A 19,495-nucleotide genomic window follows, 5' to 3' on the forward strand; every position below is an offset into this window, starting at 1 on the left:
CAGCCCGTAAAAATAAAACCTAATTTTCTTGTTTTTAGAGTGATATGAAGTTTTCATAATAAACTAATATTGTAATACTTACCTGAACACCTGAATTAGCCCTGGTCACTGACCACCCCAACCTATATCCCCACAAACTTACACACAATGTAGGTCAATTTTAAAGTGCCAGCATTACCAATGCTGCATGTAAACACTGTCTACCGAGTTACTTGTACTACTGTTGGCAACAACGGTAGCAGGACTGGCCGACAGATCGCTTCCCACCCAATTGCAACAATCAATAATCATTGAAGAGGGGAGGTGGATGGGAGTCATTCAGGTGTTCAGGTGAGTATTACAATATTATTTTTATCATGAAAACTTCATACTGCAATACATTCCCTGAACACCTGAATTAGCCCGATTAACAACATTTAAAAGGAGGTGGGCTCAATCTCATCCAGCCTGACCCACCCACTAGACATACGCAGGTAACTCAGTTCCACCAATGATGTCTAACGTAACTCACCTCTTTGCTCACTTCATTAGATCAGATTGCAAGCGGAGAGAGTACCTCAAAGTCAGTCTCATCAATCATGTCTCGTTTCTGTCCAGCTAACCTCCCATGTGGTATTCAATACCTCACATGTATGGAGGGGAATTGAAGCCTCCCATGTGGCTCTCTAGCCTCTCATGTATGGAGGAGGAGTTGCCTGAGCAATTCCTTCGGGTTCTCCGCTGAATACTGCAGATGAAGAGTCCACTTGTAGGGGCTCCACGAAGTTATCCAGCAATGTGATCTGCTTACCTAAAATGTAGTGGCACACACCTAATTAGGAACTTAGCTAAGAGAAAAAACCTATAGGGATCTATAATAAAAAAAAACCTAACCCACCACCTTAAAAAAAAAAAAAAAAAAAAAAAAAAAAAAAAAAAAACTTTACTTCCAATGCGAGAAAGAATTACTGAGCCACTGCATTTGCTGCCACAAAAGGGCCCAGCGAGTAAACCCTCCACTGAGGAAAATTAAATCTCTTTCAGATAGAACAATGTGAAAACTGATACAGACTTCCAAGTTGTTGCTTCTAAAATAGCTGATAACAAAAAATTCCTTACAAATGCCGAAGAGGTAGGTATGCCTCTAATACTATGTGTCCTTGGGTGTGATTCATTACCGACTGAACTGGAAGAAGGCTTAGAGGTAGCCTGAGAAATAACCTCCTGCAGAAAGAAGCTAATAGCATTCTTAGAAATCAGCCTTGAAGGGCTTTTTGGAGAGATGAATAAAGTCCAAGAATGTTGCAAGAGCTTAGCTGTGAGGGACAAATAAACCTTAAGATCCCTTACCAGACACAAGTGCATTTCCAAGGCATCGGCTCCCACAAAATCCTCTAACAAGGAAATCTTAAAGGCTCTTGGCAGGGGATTATTCTCCGATTCTGACTTTGCAACAAACTCCACCAAGTATGAAAGGTAAATATCCTTACTTGAGAATGATACTACTCTGGCCACTGCCTGAATCTCTCCCACTCTTTTTGCTATGGCCAGTGAAACCAGGAAAAGAAATTTTTTGGTTAGATCTCTCGATGATAACTCCTCCAAAGGCTTTAAACTCGAAGAATTCAACAGACTTAAGACCGCTGCTAAATCCCATGAAGGGGCCCAAAGTTGGATCATTGGACACTCAATTCTGAAAGACCTTACATCATGCAAAATTCAGTTATTAGACTACTCCAGAAGGTGAAATCTGAATGTACTGCTCAGCATGGACCTATACCCGGCAATAGTCAAGTACGACAACTTTTTGGATTTCCTAAGGAATAGGAGGAAATCTGCCACTTTTGCAATGGTAGGACGAGAAATACTGTGTCCGTCCTTCCTATACCAGTTACGTTGGCCCATCTCGCCTGAAATAATTTTCTGGTTGATTTCCTTCAGCAAAAAGATAGCTGTCGAGCCACTGAGTCTTTCACTATGAGCTGCTCACTGGATAGTCTCCAAGCAGCTAGCTTCAGCTCACAGACATTCCGATGATAATAATGAAAATATGGTTGTTTGAGAAGATCTCTCCTTTCTGGTAGGATACAGGAGGCCCCTCCAGCATCTCTAGCAGATCTGGGAACCATGGTCTCTGGGGTCAAAAAGGAGCTATGAGAGTCCTCTGTGCATTAGTGCAGTTCCTTAGCTTTACCAGCACTCGACAAATCAACCCAAAGGGGGAAAAAGCATACACCTGACTTTTGTCCCACGAATGGAGCATAGTGTCTGTTCCACAGGATATGGGATTCACTACTGGAGAAAAGTAAACTGGTAGGCAGAAATTTAACATTGTGACAAACAGGTTTACAGTAGCTGGACATTTCCTTAGTAAAAGATGGACTTCTTGGGTCCACTCGCCCCCGAAAACTTCTTGAGACCAGCTACATGCATCTGCTAATACATTGAGCTACCCCACGACAAACTGGGGAAGGAGAGAAACTGCGGTTCTCACACCACCGAAGCCTCTGTGCTACGAGATTTAAAGTTGATGATTTTGTTCCCACTTCTTTTCTGAGGCATGCTAAGGCTATAACGTTTTGTCTAAAAAGAGGGCTATTGTTTGTCCTTCGACTGTTTGGGCGAACCACTCTAGCGCCTCCTCTATTGCTCTCAACTTGAAGAAATTGATGGATTCCTCCTGATCCAGATCCCTCCAAAGGCCCTTGGCCTGAGCTTCCTCTAAGGTTGTTCCCCAATCCTGACCTGAGGCATCTATAAACAGATGAACGTCCAGAATCAGGAGAACTAGACTTACGCCGGTGGTCAGATGATGTTCATCTGACCACCACCGAAGATCCTCTAGGTAGGAATCCTCCCAGATTACCACTGAGCTCTCCTCCCAAAAGTCCCAGATTCCTGAGATGTGCCTGCAGAGCGCACATTGAAGAAGAGACCCCGGAACTAAAAGGGTGGGTCCATACTTACGGCAGAGTTCTTCAACGTTTTTACCAATTAAATCCAGGAGAGTGATAAAAAACATAATCCAATTTGAATTCAAGTTGTCAATAGATTAAGGCTGTGAGGGTCAGGCTAAAGACCAAAAAAAATGTTCGCTTGAGCCATGACATGTCCTGAAGAAGCAAATTGGATGGGAAGCAGTCTGTCAGCCGGTCCTGCCACCGGTGTTGCCATCGGTAGTACAGGTAACTCAGTAGACGGTGTTTACCTGCAGCATTGGTAATGCTGGCAGTTAAAAATTTACCGAAATTGTAGGTAACGCTGGCAGTTGAAAATTTACCCAAATTGTGGGTAAATTTGCAGGGATATTGCTCGGGTTGATCAGTGACCAGGGGTAATTCAAGTGTTCAGGGAATGTATTGCAATACTATTAGTTATTTAGTTACTTTGACAGAATTTCATAAGTTGAACATCTACAGAAAGTTTAGTGAATACCACCCTGCTAATAAAATTGTTCAAAGCCTTTACACATGCCAAATTACAGTGGTCCCCCCATATACGCGAGGGATGCATACCAGACCCCCCTTGCAAATAGTTGGAACCCCTATAAAAACGCTGAAAACAGCCTATTTTGTTAGTTAAAACTTAGGGAAAATCCACTAAACATTTTTATATTGTTTTTTTTTCAATAGTTTTATCACAAAAAGTGCATTTTATGATGGAAAAAAAAAAAAAAAAAAAACAAAAAAAAAAAAAAAAAAAAAAAAAAAAAAAAAAAAAAAAAAGAATTGGTGGATATTCCTCATAGAAAAATACACCGAATATGTGAATTTTCCGCGAATAATGGACGGAAATGCCTGAGAGAAATCCACGAATATGAGTCCGCGAATTAGGAGAACGAAAATACGGGGGGTCCACTGTGCTGCTACTCAATAAAATTCATTTCAAATTACATAATAGTCTAAAAATCAATTTTTTACACTAATCTACTACATATACATTATTTTCAGTGAATCTGGTTGATTTTCAGTAAGAAGTAATAGTGTGTGAATATAAATGCATCTTCATTCTGATTATAATAATAGTAATAATCCTATTTTCAAACTCTTAAATGGCATGCCCATGGGATTCAGTCCTCAGAAACAGATGAAAAACACAGTAAGGAAGGGTTCAAGGCCAGTCAGAAGGGACAAGTCCAAAGGAGGAAAAGTATGAATGAGGATAAAGTAGCCGAGTGTCAGAGAGAAACTGAGTATCATCTAGACAGAGGTTTTCCACCCGGGAGTCACAAGATCTTTAAGCAAGGGTATTTTTTAGCCAATAAAAAAGTTTTTGTTTAACAGTTTGTTTTACCTTCTTTTAATATATTGAATTGCTATTGCGTGAATAAGTCCATTACAATATATACATATGCTGATATTAAATAATATTTAATCCTATGGCTACCATAGTCTCATCGCTGTTACACAAAGCAACACATGATTATCAGGCCAAAAAAGTCTATCATTTGATTAATAGAAATAATTATAATAAAATATTTTAATTACACTGAATAACAACTGTAGAGTTTAATATAACAGCTCAACTTACCTTTGATCTAGATATAAACAAAAAGCATGCAGCTAATAGCAGTCCCTGTAGTGTTGCTTGGTAATCGGAAAACTTGATACCATCTAAGTATAAAACGGACTGAGAATATGCTAAAATTAAAGCATTCAGAGCTAAAATTTTGAACATTTGCAGTGTGGTCACCAGAGTACATCTTCCCTGTTTGATGATGTGGCAAACTGTGGACAAAAAGAAAAGTGCCAAATGTTGATGCTAATTATATGACTGGATTTTCAATAAAATATTTTCCAGAATGTACAAAAATCATGCATTGCATGTGGTAAGTGACTATGATTATTTCAACCAGTAACTTGACAAATGCACAAAATGACAAATCTTAAATAAATTTTTATTTTTCATAATTAAAAACCTCCAGTCTTGACATAAGGGAAAATTCTCTAGCACATGCTGGAGTCCGGTTAAAAAAAAAAAGGAGTACATGGATCTTGGTTGGAACGGGAGCTAGCCAAGATGGTGGAAAGGAGGAAGGTACACCTGACCTGCCTTCACCCATCTCATCTACAACATATAAATTTCCTTTCGCCCAGGTAAATAACGAGGGGTAGCTCGAGGTGGGTCATAAACGTTAAGACCGCAGGTTTGTTAATTATGAAAAATACAAATTGATTAAAAATTTGTCATTTGTTCATACACAGAACAAACCTTTGGTCTTGACATAACCGAGACTTACTCTTGGAGGGAGGATACTGAGAGCCTCAGAAATGACTGGAGGTTCAGGGCACCTGGGCTCACTTTCTGGCCAAAGCAGGAAATAGGAAGGGGTCATAAGCTTCTGGTGTGTTCAGTAAAAAGTTAGTCGGCAGCCAGACATCTGGGTTAAGAGACAACATGAACTCCTGTTACATTGTGTCTAAAAGGAAAATAAAGAACCAATCATTGTCAGAGACAACAAAACTTTCACGTTAGCCACCAACCTTGTTTGTTGTTATTTCCCATCTCACCTTTTAAGAGAAAGTAGTTTGTTGTTATTTCCCCTCTTGCCTTCAAGAGAAAGGAAGGGACTTCCTTCCATATATAGTCTGCATTGTGCAGGAACAATAAAAAATCAATGGAATGGGCCTCTCACCAGTATCTGACCAGTTCCAGCACATGATGGATTAATTCTCACTCTCTCCACTGCCAGCCAGTAGAGGAGAAAAAGAAACAGAAAGGAAGACCAGTCATCTCATTCACTCTCACTTTCAAAACCAACATCTTAGGAAAGATACAAACTGTCCTGCTAGGGGCACCGGATGAGCTACACAATTTGTTGAGCAGCTACTACTGTACCCAAGGAAAATGTGTTCAATGACCTGTGGGCAATGTTCCACAGACAGAAGGATGTGAATGTGAAGGTGGTTTGGTGAAGCAACATACCAGCCTTTACAATCCTTTGAACCGACAAGTTCTTTCTGAAAGCGATGGAAGAGCCTAGGCCCATAACTTGTGCTCTTGCATGCACTATAGTACTGGCATCTGAATGTGAAGAACTATAGGCTTGTTTGATCACTTCACAAAGCCAAAAGCAGGTAGTATTCTTGGACTCTTCCTTCTTGTTCCTCCCTGTACTAACACAAAATCTTCAACAACCTGGTCTTAGATGTCAAGTCCTTTTTATAGTTATGCAGTGCCCTTGACACAAAAGTAATTCTTCGGGGACATTACCAACAAAATCTCCAAGGGAAGAAACAGAACAAGATTCGAATTTGTTGTGGACAAATTCAAAGGCTACAGACCCCTGACCCCTCATGTGTTCAATGTCTAAAGAAAGTCTGTGAAGTTCACTAACTCTCTGAAGAAACCAAGGCTATAAGGAAAACCATCTTGAGGGTTACGTATATTCCAATTTGATGAAGTCTGTAGTGGTTCTTAAGGACTACACTTGCTATAAGGGTTCGTATGGCCTACGTGGGAGACTGCTAACCACCAGTGTTAGGTCCCAATTAGATCTCTCAGGGAACAGAACTGCTCAAAATTCCAGATAAACAAACAGATTTCCCACACCAGACAATAGGTTTATATCCTCAAAATGTAGAACTGAACATAGAACAGCCCATATCCCTTAAGGTTTTTCCCTTCAAAGAATGAGGTGGTCTACTACTATAATACCTAGTTCCCACTAGAGAGAAACTCTGTTGACGACACCAATCACAGTACACCCGGCTGCTGTTATTCGCAGGGGATGTGTACCACAACCCCCACCCAAAAAAGCTAAAATTTGTCAATACAGTGGTACCTCAGGTTACGAAATTAATCCGTTCCGAGGCGGCCTTCGTAACCTGAGCTTTTCATATCTTGAACCGCATTTTACATGTAAATTGCCTAATCCGTTCCAAGCCCTGCAAAAACACCCCAGTAAATTATATTTCCAGGCTTACAACACATGTTCTAGGGTTACGACGCCGATCCGATGGAAGAAATATGACTCCAAAAAGGCAAAATACTGTACATACTTGAGTAATATTCAACTGCATGTAATGCTCAACCCCATTTTTACTGCATATATTAGGACTTTAGCATATGTCCCTTATAATGTTGCGTTTTGATTCTAGCAATAACCCTAGCCTATGTTAGCAGTTGCTACTGTAGCCTAGCCTATGATTCTGACATCTAAACCTAAGAAGCTAAAAGCTTAGAATATGCCAATAACATGTATAAATAATCAGTATGTACTCATTTCAAATAATTATTAATTAATCATTAACTATAATACACAAACAAACAAACAAAATACCTTCCAACCTTTTGTTTACATTCACCACTTACGAGTACTGAACGATCGCCAAGCAACCACTTTTCCTAGCACAAAGTAAGCCAAAAATTTTCATTATCTCTCTTCAACTAATGAAACTACCAAACAGTGTAATAACCATTCATTTCTATTCTTTATTGTATCTTTACCTAATGGAGATACCGAGTTACTGACAGCTATAATGAAACATATACGTAATATTAAAACAGAAGAAGAATTCTAGAAAATACGTATTTATTAGCTTCGATGATAGCAGTCTGATTTATTTTATATTTTATGGTATCTAATTCACAATTTTCTTTTATTAAATGTATTGCATGTACTCATTTCAAATAATTATTTAGTAACCATTAACTATAATAAACAATCAAACAAACAAAAAAACTTCTGTTTACGTTCAGCACTTACGAGTACTGAACGATCGCCAAGCTAGCACACAGTACATACAGTAATCAAATTTTCATTATCTCTCTTCAACTACTGAAACTACCAAACAGTATAATAACCATTCATTTTTATTCTTTATTCTATCTTTACCTAATGTTTTTTTTTATTAAATGTATTGCATGAATAAGTTTTTCAATTTACAGCATCCTTTTACCAATAGAATACATAAAGCACAATACTGACCTAAAGGAGAGCAGGATCTTATGGGGTGACTAGCATCGGGAACCAATGGGAGAGCGGGAGGATGGTGGCGAGTTTACTCAGTTGGCGGCGCGGGAGTTTTAAAATTGTTCTCGGTGGTCCGGGCGAATATTGGGACTTTAGAGCAACAACCTTTCGTAACTTGAACTATTTTCGTATGCAGAGCCAAAAAAATCTTTGTATTTGCTTTCGTATCTTGAGTTTTTCGTAAGTTGAGCCTTTCGTATGTCGAGGTACCACAGTACTTTATATAGAACTGCACTAGACTACAAGGTATGTGAGTTTGCCCTGGGATACCAGAATGTGTTGGTCTTTGTTACTAGTGTTTTTCATTCTTAGTGGAAGGGGCAGATCTCTGAGCTGTTCATTAAATTCAGGCGACACTGTAAGTGGATGTATATTCTTTGTAGTGCTGAAAGGTTTCAAGAAAAACACAAAATCTTTATTAGGATAATCATAAATAGCACTTACCACACTGTATTGAAGAAAGTTTTGAGGTAAATGGAGCAGCAATGGAAGCATCACCTAATTTGACAACAGGATTATTTTCTTCTTCTAATTCTTGCAGCAGTTTTTGCAACTGAGCTTGTGCCTTCATAACTTGCTCCTGAAATTTTAAAGAGAAATCTTGCAAAAAATGGAATCATTACAGGAAGGTAAAGTATCTTTATAATCACTGGAGGGTAAATACAATACTATTCTTATTAAACTTGACTTATTTTCACACAAACCCATTAATCATATAGTGCCTTATTACTGTGGATATGATATTCTGGTCACATCTAAAAGGATGCTTTCAGAACAAATGCTCCACATTATACATCCTCTATCCTGAAAAAAAATTCCCATTCCACCTTCAAGTTACTGTGACAAAGGATCCAAAGTCAATGTGTGAGGAAGGGACAAATGCATCATACCATGATTCATCATTTTGTATGACAAATATGGTTATATTATATGATCACTATTCACACAAAGACTATTAACTATATATTGACCAAAAAGTAAATCCAGGTAGGTGGCTAAGAGGGCCTATCTTACTTGATAGCCCTTAAATTACAGGATTAGCAGAGGCTAAAATATATCAAATACAGTGGTACCTCGACATACGAAATTAATCAGTTCCGAGGTGGCCTTCGTATCATGAGCTTTTCGTATCTTGAACCGCATTTTACATGTAAAATGCCTAATCCGTTCCAAGCCCTGCAAAAACACCCCAGTAAATTATATTTCCAGGCTTACAACACATTCTAGAGTTACAACGCCGATCCGACAGAAGAAATATGATTCCAAAAAGGCAAAATATTGTACATACTTGAGTAATATTCAACTGCATGTAATGTTCAACCCCATTTTTACTGCATATATTAGGACTTTAGCATATATCCCTTAGCAATAAGCCTAGCCTATGTTAGCAGTTGCTACTGTAGCCTAGTCTATGATTCTGACATCTAAACCTAAGAAGCTAAAAGCTTAGAATATGCTAATAAAATGAATAAATAATCAGTATGTACTCATTTCAAATAATTATTAATTAATCATTAACTATAATACACAAACAAACAAAAAAAAACCTTTCCACCTTTTGTTTACATTCAGCACTTATGAGTACCGAACGATCGGCAAGCAATCACTTTTCCTAGCACACAGTAAGCCATAAATTTTCATTCTCTCTCTTCAACTAATTAAACTACCAAACAGTATAATAACCAGTCATTTCTATTCTTTATTCTATCTTTACCTAATGGAGATACCGAGTTACTGACAGCTATAATGAAACATAAAGGTAATATTAAAACAGAAGAAGAATTCTAGAAAATATGTATTTATTGGCTTCGATGATAGCAGTCTGATTTATTTTATATTTTATGATATTTAATTCACAATTCTTTTTATTAAATGTATTGCATGTACTCATTTCAAATAATCATTAAGTAACCATTAACTATAATAAACAATCAAACAAACAAAAAAAAAGCTTCCAAACTTCTGTTTACGTTCAGCACTTACGAGTACTGAACGATCGCCAAGCTAACACACAATACGTGTAATAATCAAATTTTCATTATCTCTTCAACTACTGAAACTACCAAACAGTATACATAATAACCATTCATTTCTATCCTTTATTCTATCTTTACCTAATGTTTTTTTTTTTTTTTATTAAATGTATTGCATGAAGAAGTTTTTCAATTTACAGCATCCTTTTACCAACAGAATACATAAAGCACAAGGGGTAGATGCTGACCAATTGGAGAGCAGGATCTTATGGGGTGACTAGCATCAGGAACCAATGAGAGAGCGGGAGGATGGTGGCGAGTTTACTCAGTTGGCGGCGCGCGAGTTTTAAAATTGTTCTCGGTGGTCTGGGCGAATCTCGGGACTTTACAGCAACAACCTTTCGTAACTTGAACTATTTTCGTATGTAGAGCCAAAAAATCTTTGTATCTCGAGTTTTTCATAAGTTGAGCCTTTCGTATGTCGAGGTACCACTGTATAGTAAAGAGCTCTATTAGATGTCAATAATAAGTTAAATATACATAGAACCTGTAGAGAATATAAATCATTCACCTGCAACCAAAGAGTATATCCTTGATGACCACACCTCCTAGTGTTATTTGTATAATAGATAATATATCATGAAGATGACCATGAAAGTGATAACTCATGATCCTTCACTGCTGTTTGCAAACGGCCTGCCACTACAATTGGTACCAACAAAGAAAACATTCTAGTGTCTGAGACATGTCTTATTCCTTGTGTCTCTGAGTCTTATTCCTTAAGTAGAATACAGTGGAGAGACGTAACAGTCTTTCCCAAAAAATGACAGCAAAATCAAGTTACTCTTGAGACCAGAGAAAGTGAAAAAGCTTGGACCTAATAAGCCTAATTTGCAGTGTAGTTAAACCCACATCAGACACCTAAATGTGCTGTGCCATGGTGATGAACCTGGCAAGATACATGTTCTTTGGAATTTACTTTTTCCGGACCCAACCAGCATGCAAGCTTTTAGGAAGTGGATTGGTGAGCAAATTTGTATTAGTACAGATAAAGAACTGGTAAATATGGTATCAAGAAAATTCAAACAATTTGGACAAATGATGAGGAGGGATGAAGAACAGTTGGTCATAAAAGCAGAAGATATGGAAGCAGATACAAGACCTTTCAGAAGAGACAAAAGATCAAGGGGACAGTGGATGGGTGAAAACTTTGACCTGATGGGAGTTCAGGCATCATGAACACTGGACAGAATAGTGGAAAGAACTCATTTTACAAAAGTATATCTGGCACATAAGGAAAAAGCTTCTGTAATACTTGGTCTTTGAAGAGTCAAACCTGACTCCTACAAAGGGGTATGAGGTACCTCTAGTGGTGCCAGGTATCAGAAAATGCGGTCTCAAAAGCTACACTGAATATTAATGTCAAGGCTTTTAACAAATAAAATAAACAATATTATAATTCTTCTAACATGGTTTTAAAAAGACAGAGCAAACCTAGAAATGTTTAAGATTAATTCACCATATTTTACTGATAGTAAACAAGCACATTGTGACGAAGTACCCAGTATCTGGTTACTACACTTACCAATCACAAAATGGTTACCTCACAACAGCCAGACACCTGAACCTTCATCACAGGTGAAATACAATAATACAACTGAATACTCTAAAGGCAACAGTGATCCCTTAAAAAACTTATCAATATTGCAGAAAAATCAGACTAAGTTCATTAAAACAGGTGTGAGGTAATCTTATGAGTAATTAAATTAATTAAAGGGCATCACTTTATCAAAAACTTTAAAAGTCAAAGTACTTCCCTGGTTCTAACTCACTTCTATTAAATTGTAGGAAAAAAGCTCAATTACCACTCTATATTTCTATCTAAACCAAACTAAATATGCTGGTGAAAAACAAAACACTTATAAAAATTTTAAGTACAAAAATCTTATTATTAAATTCAAAATTTATTACTTAAAATCTTATTATTAAACTCAAAATTTATAAGTGAAACTCACAATCTCAGGGAAATTTACTGTTACTTGAAAACAACGCAAAATTTATTTAATTCCTGAATTAATTATTAAGTAAAATTAAATCAAAATTAATTTATCACAAAAATTCAAAATTTGGAAATTAATTCACAGTGCGCTAAACAACAATAAAACTTGAAAAGAATTCTAAATAAATGCAAAGAAATTCACAAGTGTTAAACTCAATTAAATATGCAATGATTAATTAATGAAAACAATAACGTTAACCCTTAAACGCCGAGTGGACGTATTTTACGTCAACATTTTTTGTCTCTCGGGTGCCGACTGGACGTATTTTACGTCGACATACAAAAGTTTTTTTTAAAATTCGCGGAAAAATACTTATAGGCCTTCCAGCCGAAAACTCTCGAATCACGCACCTGGGAGTTCACGGATCAAGGTGTTGTTTTGTTTACAATCGTTACGCAGGCGCGCAAGCGCGAATTTCTTTCTTGCCGCACTAAAAAGTATCGGTGACACATCTCGGAAATTATTTCGTCACTTTGACATAATTTTTGTACCATTTTAAATTAGCCGTTACATGGAGTATTATATATGGAAATGTGCGCATTTTTATGTAAATACAAAAAAAAAATACTCATGATTGTAGCTTTTGTCAGTTTTGAGATATTTTCATATAAATAACGATAAGTGCCAAAATTTCAACCTTCGGTCAACTTTGACTCTTACCGAAATGGTCGAAAAACGCAATTGTAAGCTAAAACTCTAATATTTTAGTAGTATTCAATCATTTACCTTCATTTTGCAACAAATTGGAAGTCTCTACCACAATATTTCGATTTATAGTGAATTTATGAAAAAACTTTTTTCTTACGTCCGCGCGGTAACTCTTCCGAAAAAAATCATACACTGCGATTGTTGTGGTAAGGTTTGGCACCATTTTAAAACTTAGCCATTTACATAAAGAAATTTTATATATAGGGCAAATGTGTGCAATTCATGCACACTAAAAACAACTTCAAACAACCCATGGTTGTAGCTTTTATCAGTTTTGAAATATTTTCATATTAAAAATGATAAGTGACAAATTTTCAACCTTCGGTCAACTTTGACTCTACAGAAATGGTCGAAAAACGCAATTATAAGCTAAAACTCTTATATTCTAGTAATATTCAATCATTTACCTTCATTTTGCAACAAATTGGAAGTCTCTAGCACAATATTTTGATTTATGGTGAATTTATGAAAAAAATTACATTTTCCTTACGTCCGCGCGGTAACTCTTCCGAAAACATCATACATGCGATTGTGGTAATGTTTGCACCATTTCAAATTAGCCGTTACATAAAGTTTTATATATGAATATGTGCGCAATTTTATGTAGAATACAACAAAAAATAATTGAAGGTTGTAGCTTTTCTCATTTTTGAAATATTTGCATATAAATCACGGTAAATAGAAAAAAAGACCACATTCGGTCAACTTTGACTCTACCGAAGTGGTCGAAAAACGCAATTGTAAGCTAAAACTCTTACAGTCTAGTAATATTCAGTCATTTATCTTCATCTTGAAACAAATTCGAAGTCTCTAGCACAATATTTAGATTTATGGGAATAAAAAAAAAAAAAACCTTTCCTTCCCTCCGCACGCGGATTCTCCGCCGAAAATCTCCGAAATGCGTACGTCGCATTCTCGGAATATTTGCTCCATTTCATATTAGACATTTCATAGAGTTTTATATATGAAAATGTGCGCAATTTCATGTAGAATAAAACAAAAAATTTTTGAAGGTTGTAGCTTTTCTAATTTCCAAAATAATTGCATATAAAAAAAATATAAAAAAATTTGACATTCGGTCAACTTTAACTCGTCAGATATGGTCAAATACTGCAATTTTAAGCTAATACTCTTACAGTATAGTAATATTCAATCATTTGTCTTCACTTCATTTTGAAACAAATTGGAAGTCTCTGGAACAATATTTAGATTTATGGTGAATTTTGGAAAAAAATATTCGTTTATGTCCGCTCGTTACGAATTCATGCATCATTTTGTGATAATATTTTCTCTGTGTTGCTTTTATCGTTTTACAATGTTATATACCAAAATGATTGCAATTTAGTGTACATTTAAAAAAAAAATTAACTCGTTACCTTTAACCGTTTTGTGCATAGCGCGATTTGAATACAATTATATATGAAATTTTGTTTCCGCGCTATCATATATCGCATTATTTATATATGATAATGATAATTTTTTTTTTCATTTCTGATGGTTGCATACTAAACTTCAGGCAATGACAAAAAAAAAAGGAGCCAAAAATGAACTCTTAATCTTGAAAACTAAGCACACTGTGATTTTAAAAAAAATATATTTTTTCCGCTTTCAAGACCCCCTGGCACACGGAAGACGATTTTTAATATACCCCTTCGGCGTTTAAGGGTTAATCAAATTGTGAATGAAATGAAAACAGAAAATACCAAAATTGCAAACCCACTAAGAAAGCATTAATCATACAGAATATACAAAAAACACACTTCAATAAGAAAAATGGACAAATACACAAATAAAAAATGGATAAATGCACAAAAAATCACTTCAAAAGAAATAAATACAGAACATAAAAATTTGCAGTGTAAAAAATGAAATAGTTTCGCCAAATAACTGTGAATATGTTTTTAAGTTGCAACTCAAAATTTGTAATAACACGTTACCTTAGTACCAATTATGTTTCTGCTGCAGCTAGCTTCAAAAATTTACCAAAGTACTAAAAAAGTTCACTATAGTATTCCAAAAAAGAAAGGTGCTATTACACATTTTTTTACATCTGTTCAGATTCCGCAATAAGCACTAAGCAATATTAAATAACTCTAAGAAATAAGAAATCTAAAATTTACGAGTGACTAATCACTAAGTATAATATCTTTACTTTAATGTGAATAAAAAATCTCTTGTACAGGAGAGAGAGAGAGAGAGAGAGAGAGAGAGAGAGAGAGAGAGAGAGAGAGAGAGAGAGAGAGAGAGAGAAGGATCTTACACCATGGTTTCAAATCTTAGAATGACATGTTTGCTCTCTCTTCATATGGAAACTGGTCAGTGGACCTGGTCTAAAATGGTTGGGCGAACAAATTTGGGAATGAAACAGCTAATATTATAAAAATTCTCTTTCAAAACAATAAATAGAGAGAAAGTGGGATTACAATCATAAATAATTTATTATTACATGATTTAAGACAATAAAAGTCTTTTAAAATAAAAGATATGATTATACAATTTTCTCAAAGGAAATTAAGTTTCATCATTTCCTTCCACTTCAAAATTTAAGTACTCAAGTCAACAAATTCTCTATTGAGAAATTGAGAGGTAAAAGAGTTAATTTAACAGTAATATTAGATAGTTTTCAATACAAAAACATCTCTAACTACTCATATGAAATGAAAGGTATCATACGTATGTGAAACATTTTAGGCAGAACAGAAAGATCTCAGGAAAGAAAAGATGATGCAATCTTCACATGGTTTCTTGACAAAGACACAAGTCTGAAACAAGTCACAAGTGTCGTATGACTGTTACAAAAAAATAAAAATAAAAAAAATATGGGACCACTTAGCCTCAAGTGGTGACAGCTATTTTCCTGCTTCGAACAGACAATGCCATTTTCTCTTTCTTCTCACATTCTACATTATTCTTACCTTTTACATTATGTTATGTGAAATCTGAACATACATTATTAGAACATACCCAGAGCAAAATACGGATTCTGAACATATTGCAAACAATTTTACAATACTTCATACAGTTACAGAGAGGATGATATGCATTGCGAAAGGAACAGCATATAAGATACCTCCCCCCAAGGAGATTGATTATCACGGTGTTGAATCCCACGATTTGCAACGGATAAATAATCTATTACTACATTGTTCTTTCCAGAAATGGTTTCTTACTTTACACAATAGGTTGACTGTTATTCTTGCTTCTTGTAGTTTCTTCAAAACTCTCCACAGAATCTTCAGATGTTCACTATGACATCAAGATATACACCTAATCCTTCTATAGATCCTAGCAGTTGATCCATCACTCGTTGGAATGTTGCAGGTGCATTCATAACACAAAATGGCTGAACAATATACTGATACAGTGCAAAAGGAGTAATAAAACTGACAGCAACTTAGCATTCTCATCTAAGGGAATTTGATAAAATCCTTTCAACAAGTCTATCTTGGAAACAAACTTGGCTTGCCCAATATTATCAAGTAACTGATCTATAAGAGGCAAAGGATAATTGTCAACCACACTGATGGAATTCAGTTTCCTATAATCAGTACACATCCTAAATGAACCATCTGGTTTCTTCACTAACACATGGAGAGCTGAAATGACTTGAACTGGGTTCTGTTAATCCATAATGCAGCAAACACTCAACTTCTTTCTTCAAAACATCTCGATGATAAGGTGATAAACAATAAGCTCTTTGCTTGAATAGTTTTCCATCTTCTTGAATCTTGATTTCATGCTTGGTCAGATCAGTACGCCTAGGTACATATGCAAAAATTTCTGGGAAACTTCTAATCACTTCACTAAACTCTTCACCTTGTTCAACACTCCGATGTTTCAGTTTATCCTCCAAATCTTCCAAAATTGAAGAATTATTCATCTTGCTTTCAGCTTCCAATTCATATCCATCATTGTCTTCTGTAGATGAAGTTGTCTGGGTTATTGACACAGTTTTAGTTTTAGTTTCTGAGAAATAAGGTTCACATGTATTTTCCTTTGTTGTTTTCTTCTTTCTGGTGTTTCAATCACATATGTATGTTCTATCAATCAACTTCTCAATTATCTTGTAAGGACCTTGAAATTTATGAGTGAGGGGAAATCTCTTAACAAGTAAGAACACTAACACTTGTTGACCAACAGCAAAACTTCTTAGCTTATCGTAACATCATATCTCCTTTTCATTTTCTCTTGACTCACAAATTTTCTAAAGAGAATATTCTACAGGGCCACCTCTATTACCATAGTTATTGTCGATTTTCGGTTAGCGGCACTCCGCCAAACACAGAACCACTGTCTGTATAAAAATAACTGTGTATTTGGATTATCTTGCCTTTCAAGACATAAATCAATAACAAATGGTTGGTTTAAAGACTTGGATATACTTATTGTGCTCAAATCTATAGTAAGGTTGATAAGTTTAGTGACTAAAATGTCATGGCCCACTGGATAGAAAGAAAATAAAAGATTCAGGAACTAACTTAACACGATCTGCCATTAATAAACACTTTGATATTCTGAGAAAACCACCACAGCATCATGTCAATGAGGGATTTTATGGTGTTTGCAAATGAGTCTGTGTTAAGGTAATAGAGAAAATGTCTCCCACATTTTCTAGAAGCCCCTTTAGGCTTGTTGCCTGAAATCCCTCTGACACAAGTAAATATCTGACAAAAATGCCCTTGGCATTCCATGAATATTACAGAATACAGTACACAAAAATCTTCATATTATAAAGTATATTTTATGATTCAATTTCAAATGTAGGTAACAGGATAAGTCTGTCAGAAAATATATTAGAGTGCAGATCCACTTCAGCAATTTTCACCTAGAAAGTCCAGTCTTTAAAGTCACTATGACTGAAGCTTACAGTACGTAATTCTACCTCAACGCAGGTTGGATAGTCTGATGGGAAGAGAGTAATTTGAATGGATAAAAGTAAATGGCAGAGAGAATTCTAACTTAGGATAGAATGATTCTTGAAGTACTCCCAACAATGCAAGATACAAAATAAATTGTATTTGCTATTCTAACAGTGACTATAAGTTCATTTGCAGAAACCAAATGCAGTTTTTCATGCCTCATCAAGTCTAGTATAAGACACTCTTTTGTTTTTCTTTTGACATTCTGTTTCATTAGATAGTTAGTGGGGAAAGTATTGTAAAACTTTATGTTTATTCTAGGTCCTAGTTGGATGAGTGGTTTTCACACTTGGCTACCAATCCGGTGGTCCAAAGTTTGATTTTCGGCTCAGCCAACGCAGAATCAGAGGAATTTATTTCTGGTATTGAAATTCATTTCTCAATATAATGTGGTTCGGATCACACAAGCTGTACGTCCCATTGCTAGGTGACCAATTGGTTCCTAGCCACGTAAAAATATCTAATTCTTTGGGCCAGCCCTAGGAGAGCTGTTAATCAGCTCAGTGGTCTGGTAAAACTAAGATATCCTTAACTTACAGTTTTTTTGCTGACTCTATGGATCAGATCATGATTTTCATCACTTACTTGCTGAGGAGTTAGTCTGGGCTGGTTAGGAGCTGCAGGTGGAGTTTGGGCTTTCTGCTTTTCTACTCTTCTTGCCAGTTTTTTGGCATTTTCTAATTTTTCTGACATTGCTGGTGTTAAACCATTATTTGGCTCATCACTGCGTTTCTTCTTTTGCGGTGGTCTATCTGGGGCATTTGAAAGAATTGCCACACCTGAAAAAATATAAATTACAAGATGAGCATTTAAACTTTTGTGAAATCATGGTATTCACATGCTTTAATGATTTCTGAATTCATAACTAAATTCTGACTATATATATATATATATATATATATATATGTATATGTAGTGTCGAGTGTGTATATATATATAATATGTATAATGTATATGTGTGTGTATATATATATATATATATATATATATATATATATATATATATAATATATATATATATATATAATATAATAATAAATATATATATATAGTACAGTATATGTATATATATATATATATATATATATATATATATATTATTATTATATATATATATATATATATATATATATATATATATATTTCTTTTTGTAAACAGATTTCACATTTACACCACCACTAAATGCCAATTAATACACAGTACATTCTCTATATTTTGTTTGTACAATAAATATTGTGCTAACAACAGCTAAATAAAATAATCCATGATACCAATTACATCATTTAATGTTGTTATAAAAGTAAGCTGTTCACTTACATTTTTCCTTCAACTTTCTTCTCAAGTGTTCTTATTTACTTTTAAAGTACGTATAATTATAGTCAACCCCCCTATTCGCATTTTTACCTATTCATGGATTTTTCTTTGGACCATATACAGTAGTACCTCAGACTTCAAAATTAATCCATTCCAGAAGGCTGTTCAAATTACGATTGTTCGAAATATGAAAAAAAATATCCCCATAAGAAATAAAGGGAATCAGGATAATTTGTTCCAGCCAATCTAAAGAGTCCCCCTTCTCATATTTTTCCTATTATTAATATGTTCAAAAGTTAAATTAAGTGTGTAAAGTAATGAAACAGTATGTTATATGGAGTAAAATTTTTGCAATTTTATTTTTTCTGTGTATGATTTACGAACTGTTGGGTGGAAATGGAGCCTGGCTGGCTGGAGGATGGAGGGAGAAGAGGATGGAACCCTTTAAGGAAACCGAATTGGTTGCAGCATGCAAAGGTTGATAACAAAATCAATTTCATTCACAGAGAGAGAGAGTGTTTACACTTGGATCTTCAGTGTGTGAATGAGATTAATTACTATTGGCA

At 35.4% G+C, this 19,495-nt stretch overlaps 1 protein-coding gene across 1 annotated transcript in view; it reads right to left on the minus strand.

The window, feature by feature from the left end:
• Window positions 1–19,495, minus strand: part of LOC135221276 (endoplasmic reticulum transmembrane helix translocase-like) — a 354,729-nt gene that overhangs the window by 49,221 nt on the left and 286,013 nt on the right. Inside the window, exons 20-22 of the mRNA XM_064259089.1 lie at window positions 18,200–18,393; window positions 8,399–8,534; window positions 4,510–4,706 (exon numbers count right to left, since the gene is read on the minus strand). Coding sequence (XP_064115159.1) covers window positions 4,510–4,706; window positions 8,399–8,534; window positions 18,200–18,393 — 527 coding nt within the window. The remainder of the gene's footprint in view (window positions 1–4,509; window positions 4,707–8,398; window positions 8,535–18,199; window positions 18,394–19,495) is intronic.

This window comes from Macrobrachium nipponense, chromosome 2, assembly GCF_015104395.2.
Source record: "Macrobrachium nipponense isolate FS-2020 chromosome 2, ASM1510439v2, whole genome shotgun sequence".
Classification (NCBI taxonomy): domain Eukaryota; kingdom Metazoa; phylum Arthropoda; class Malacostraca; order Decapoda; family Palaemonidae; genus Macrobrachium; species Macrobrachium nipponense.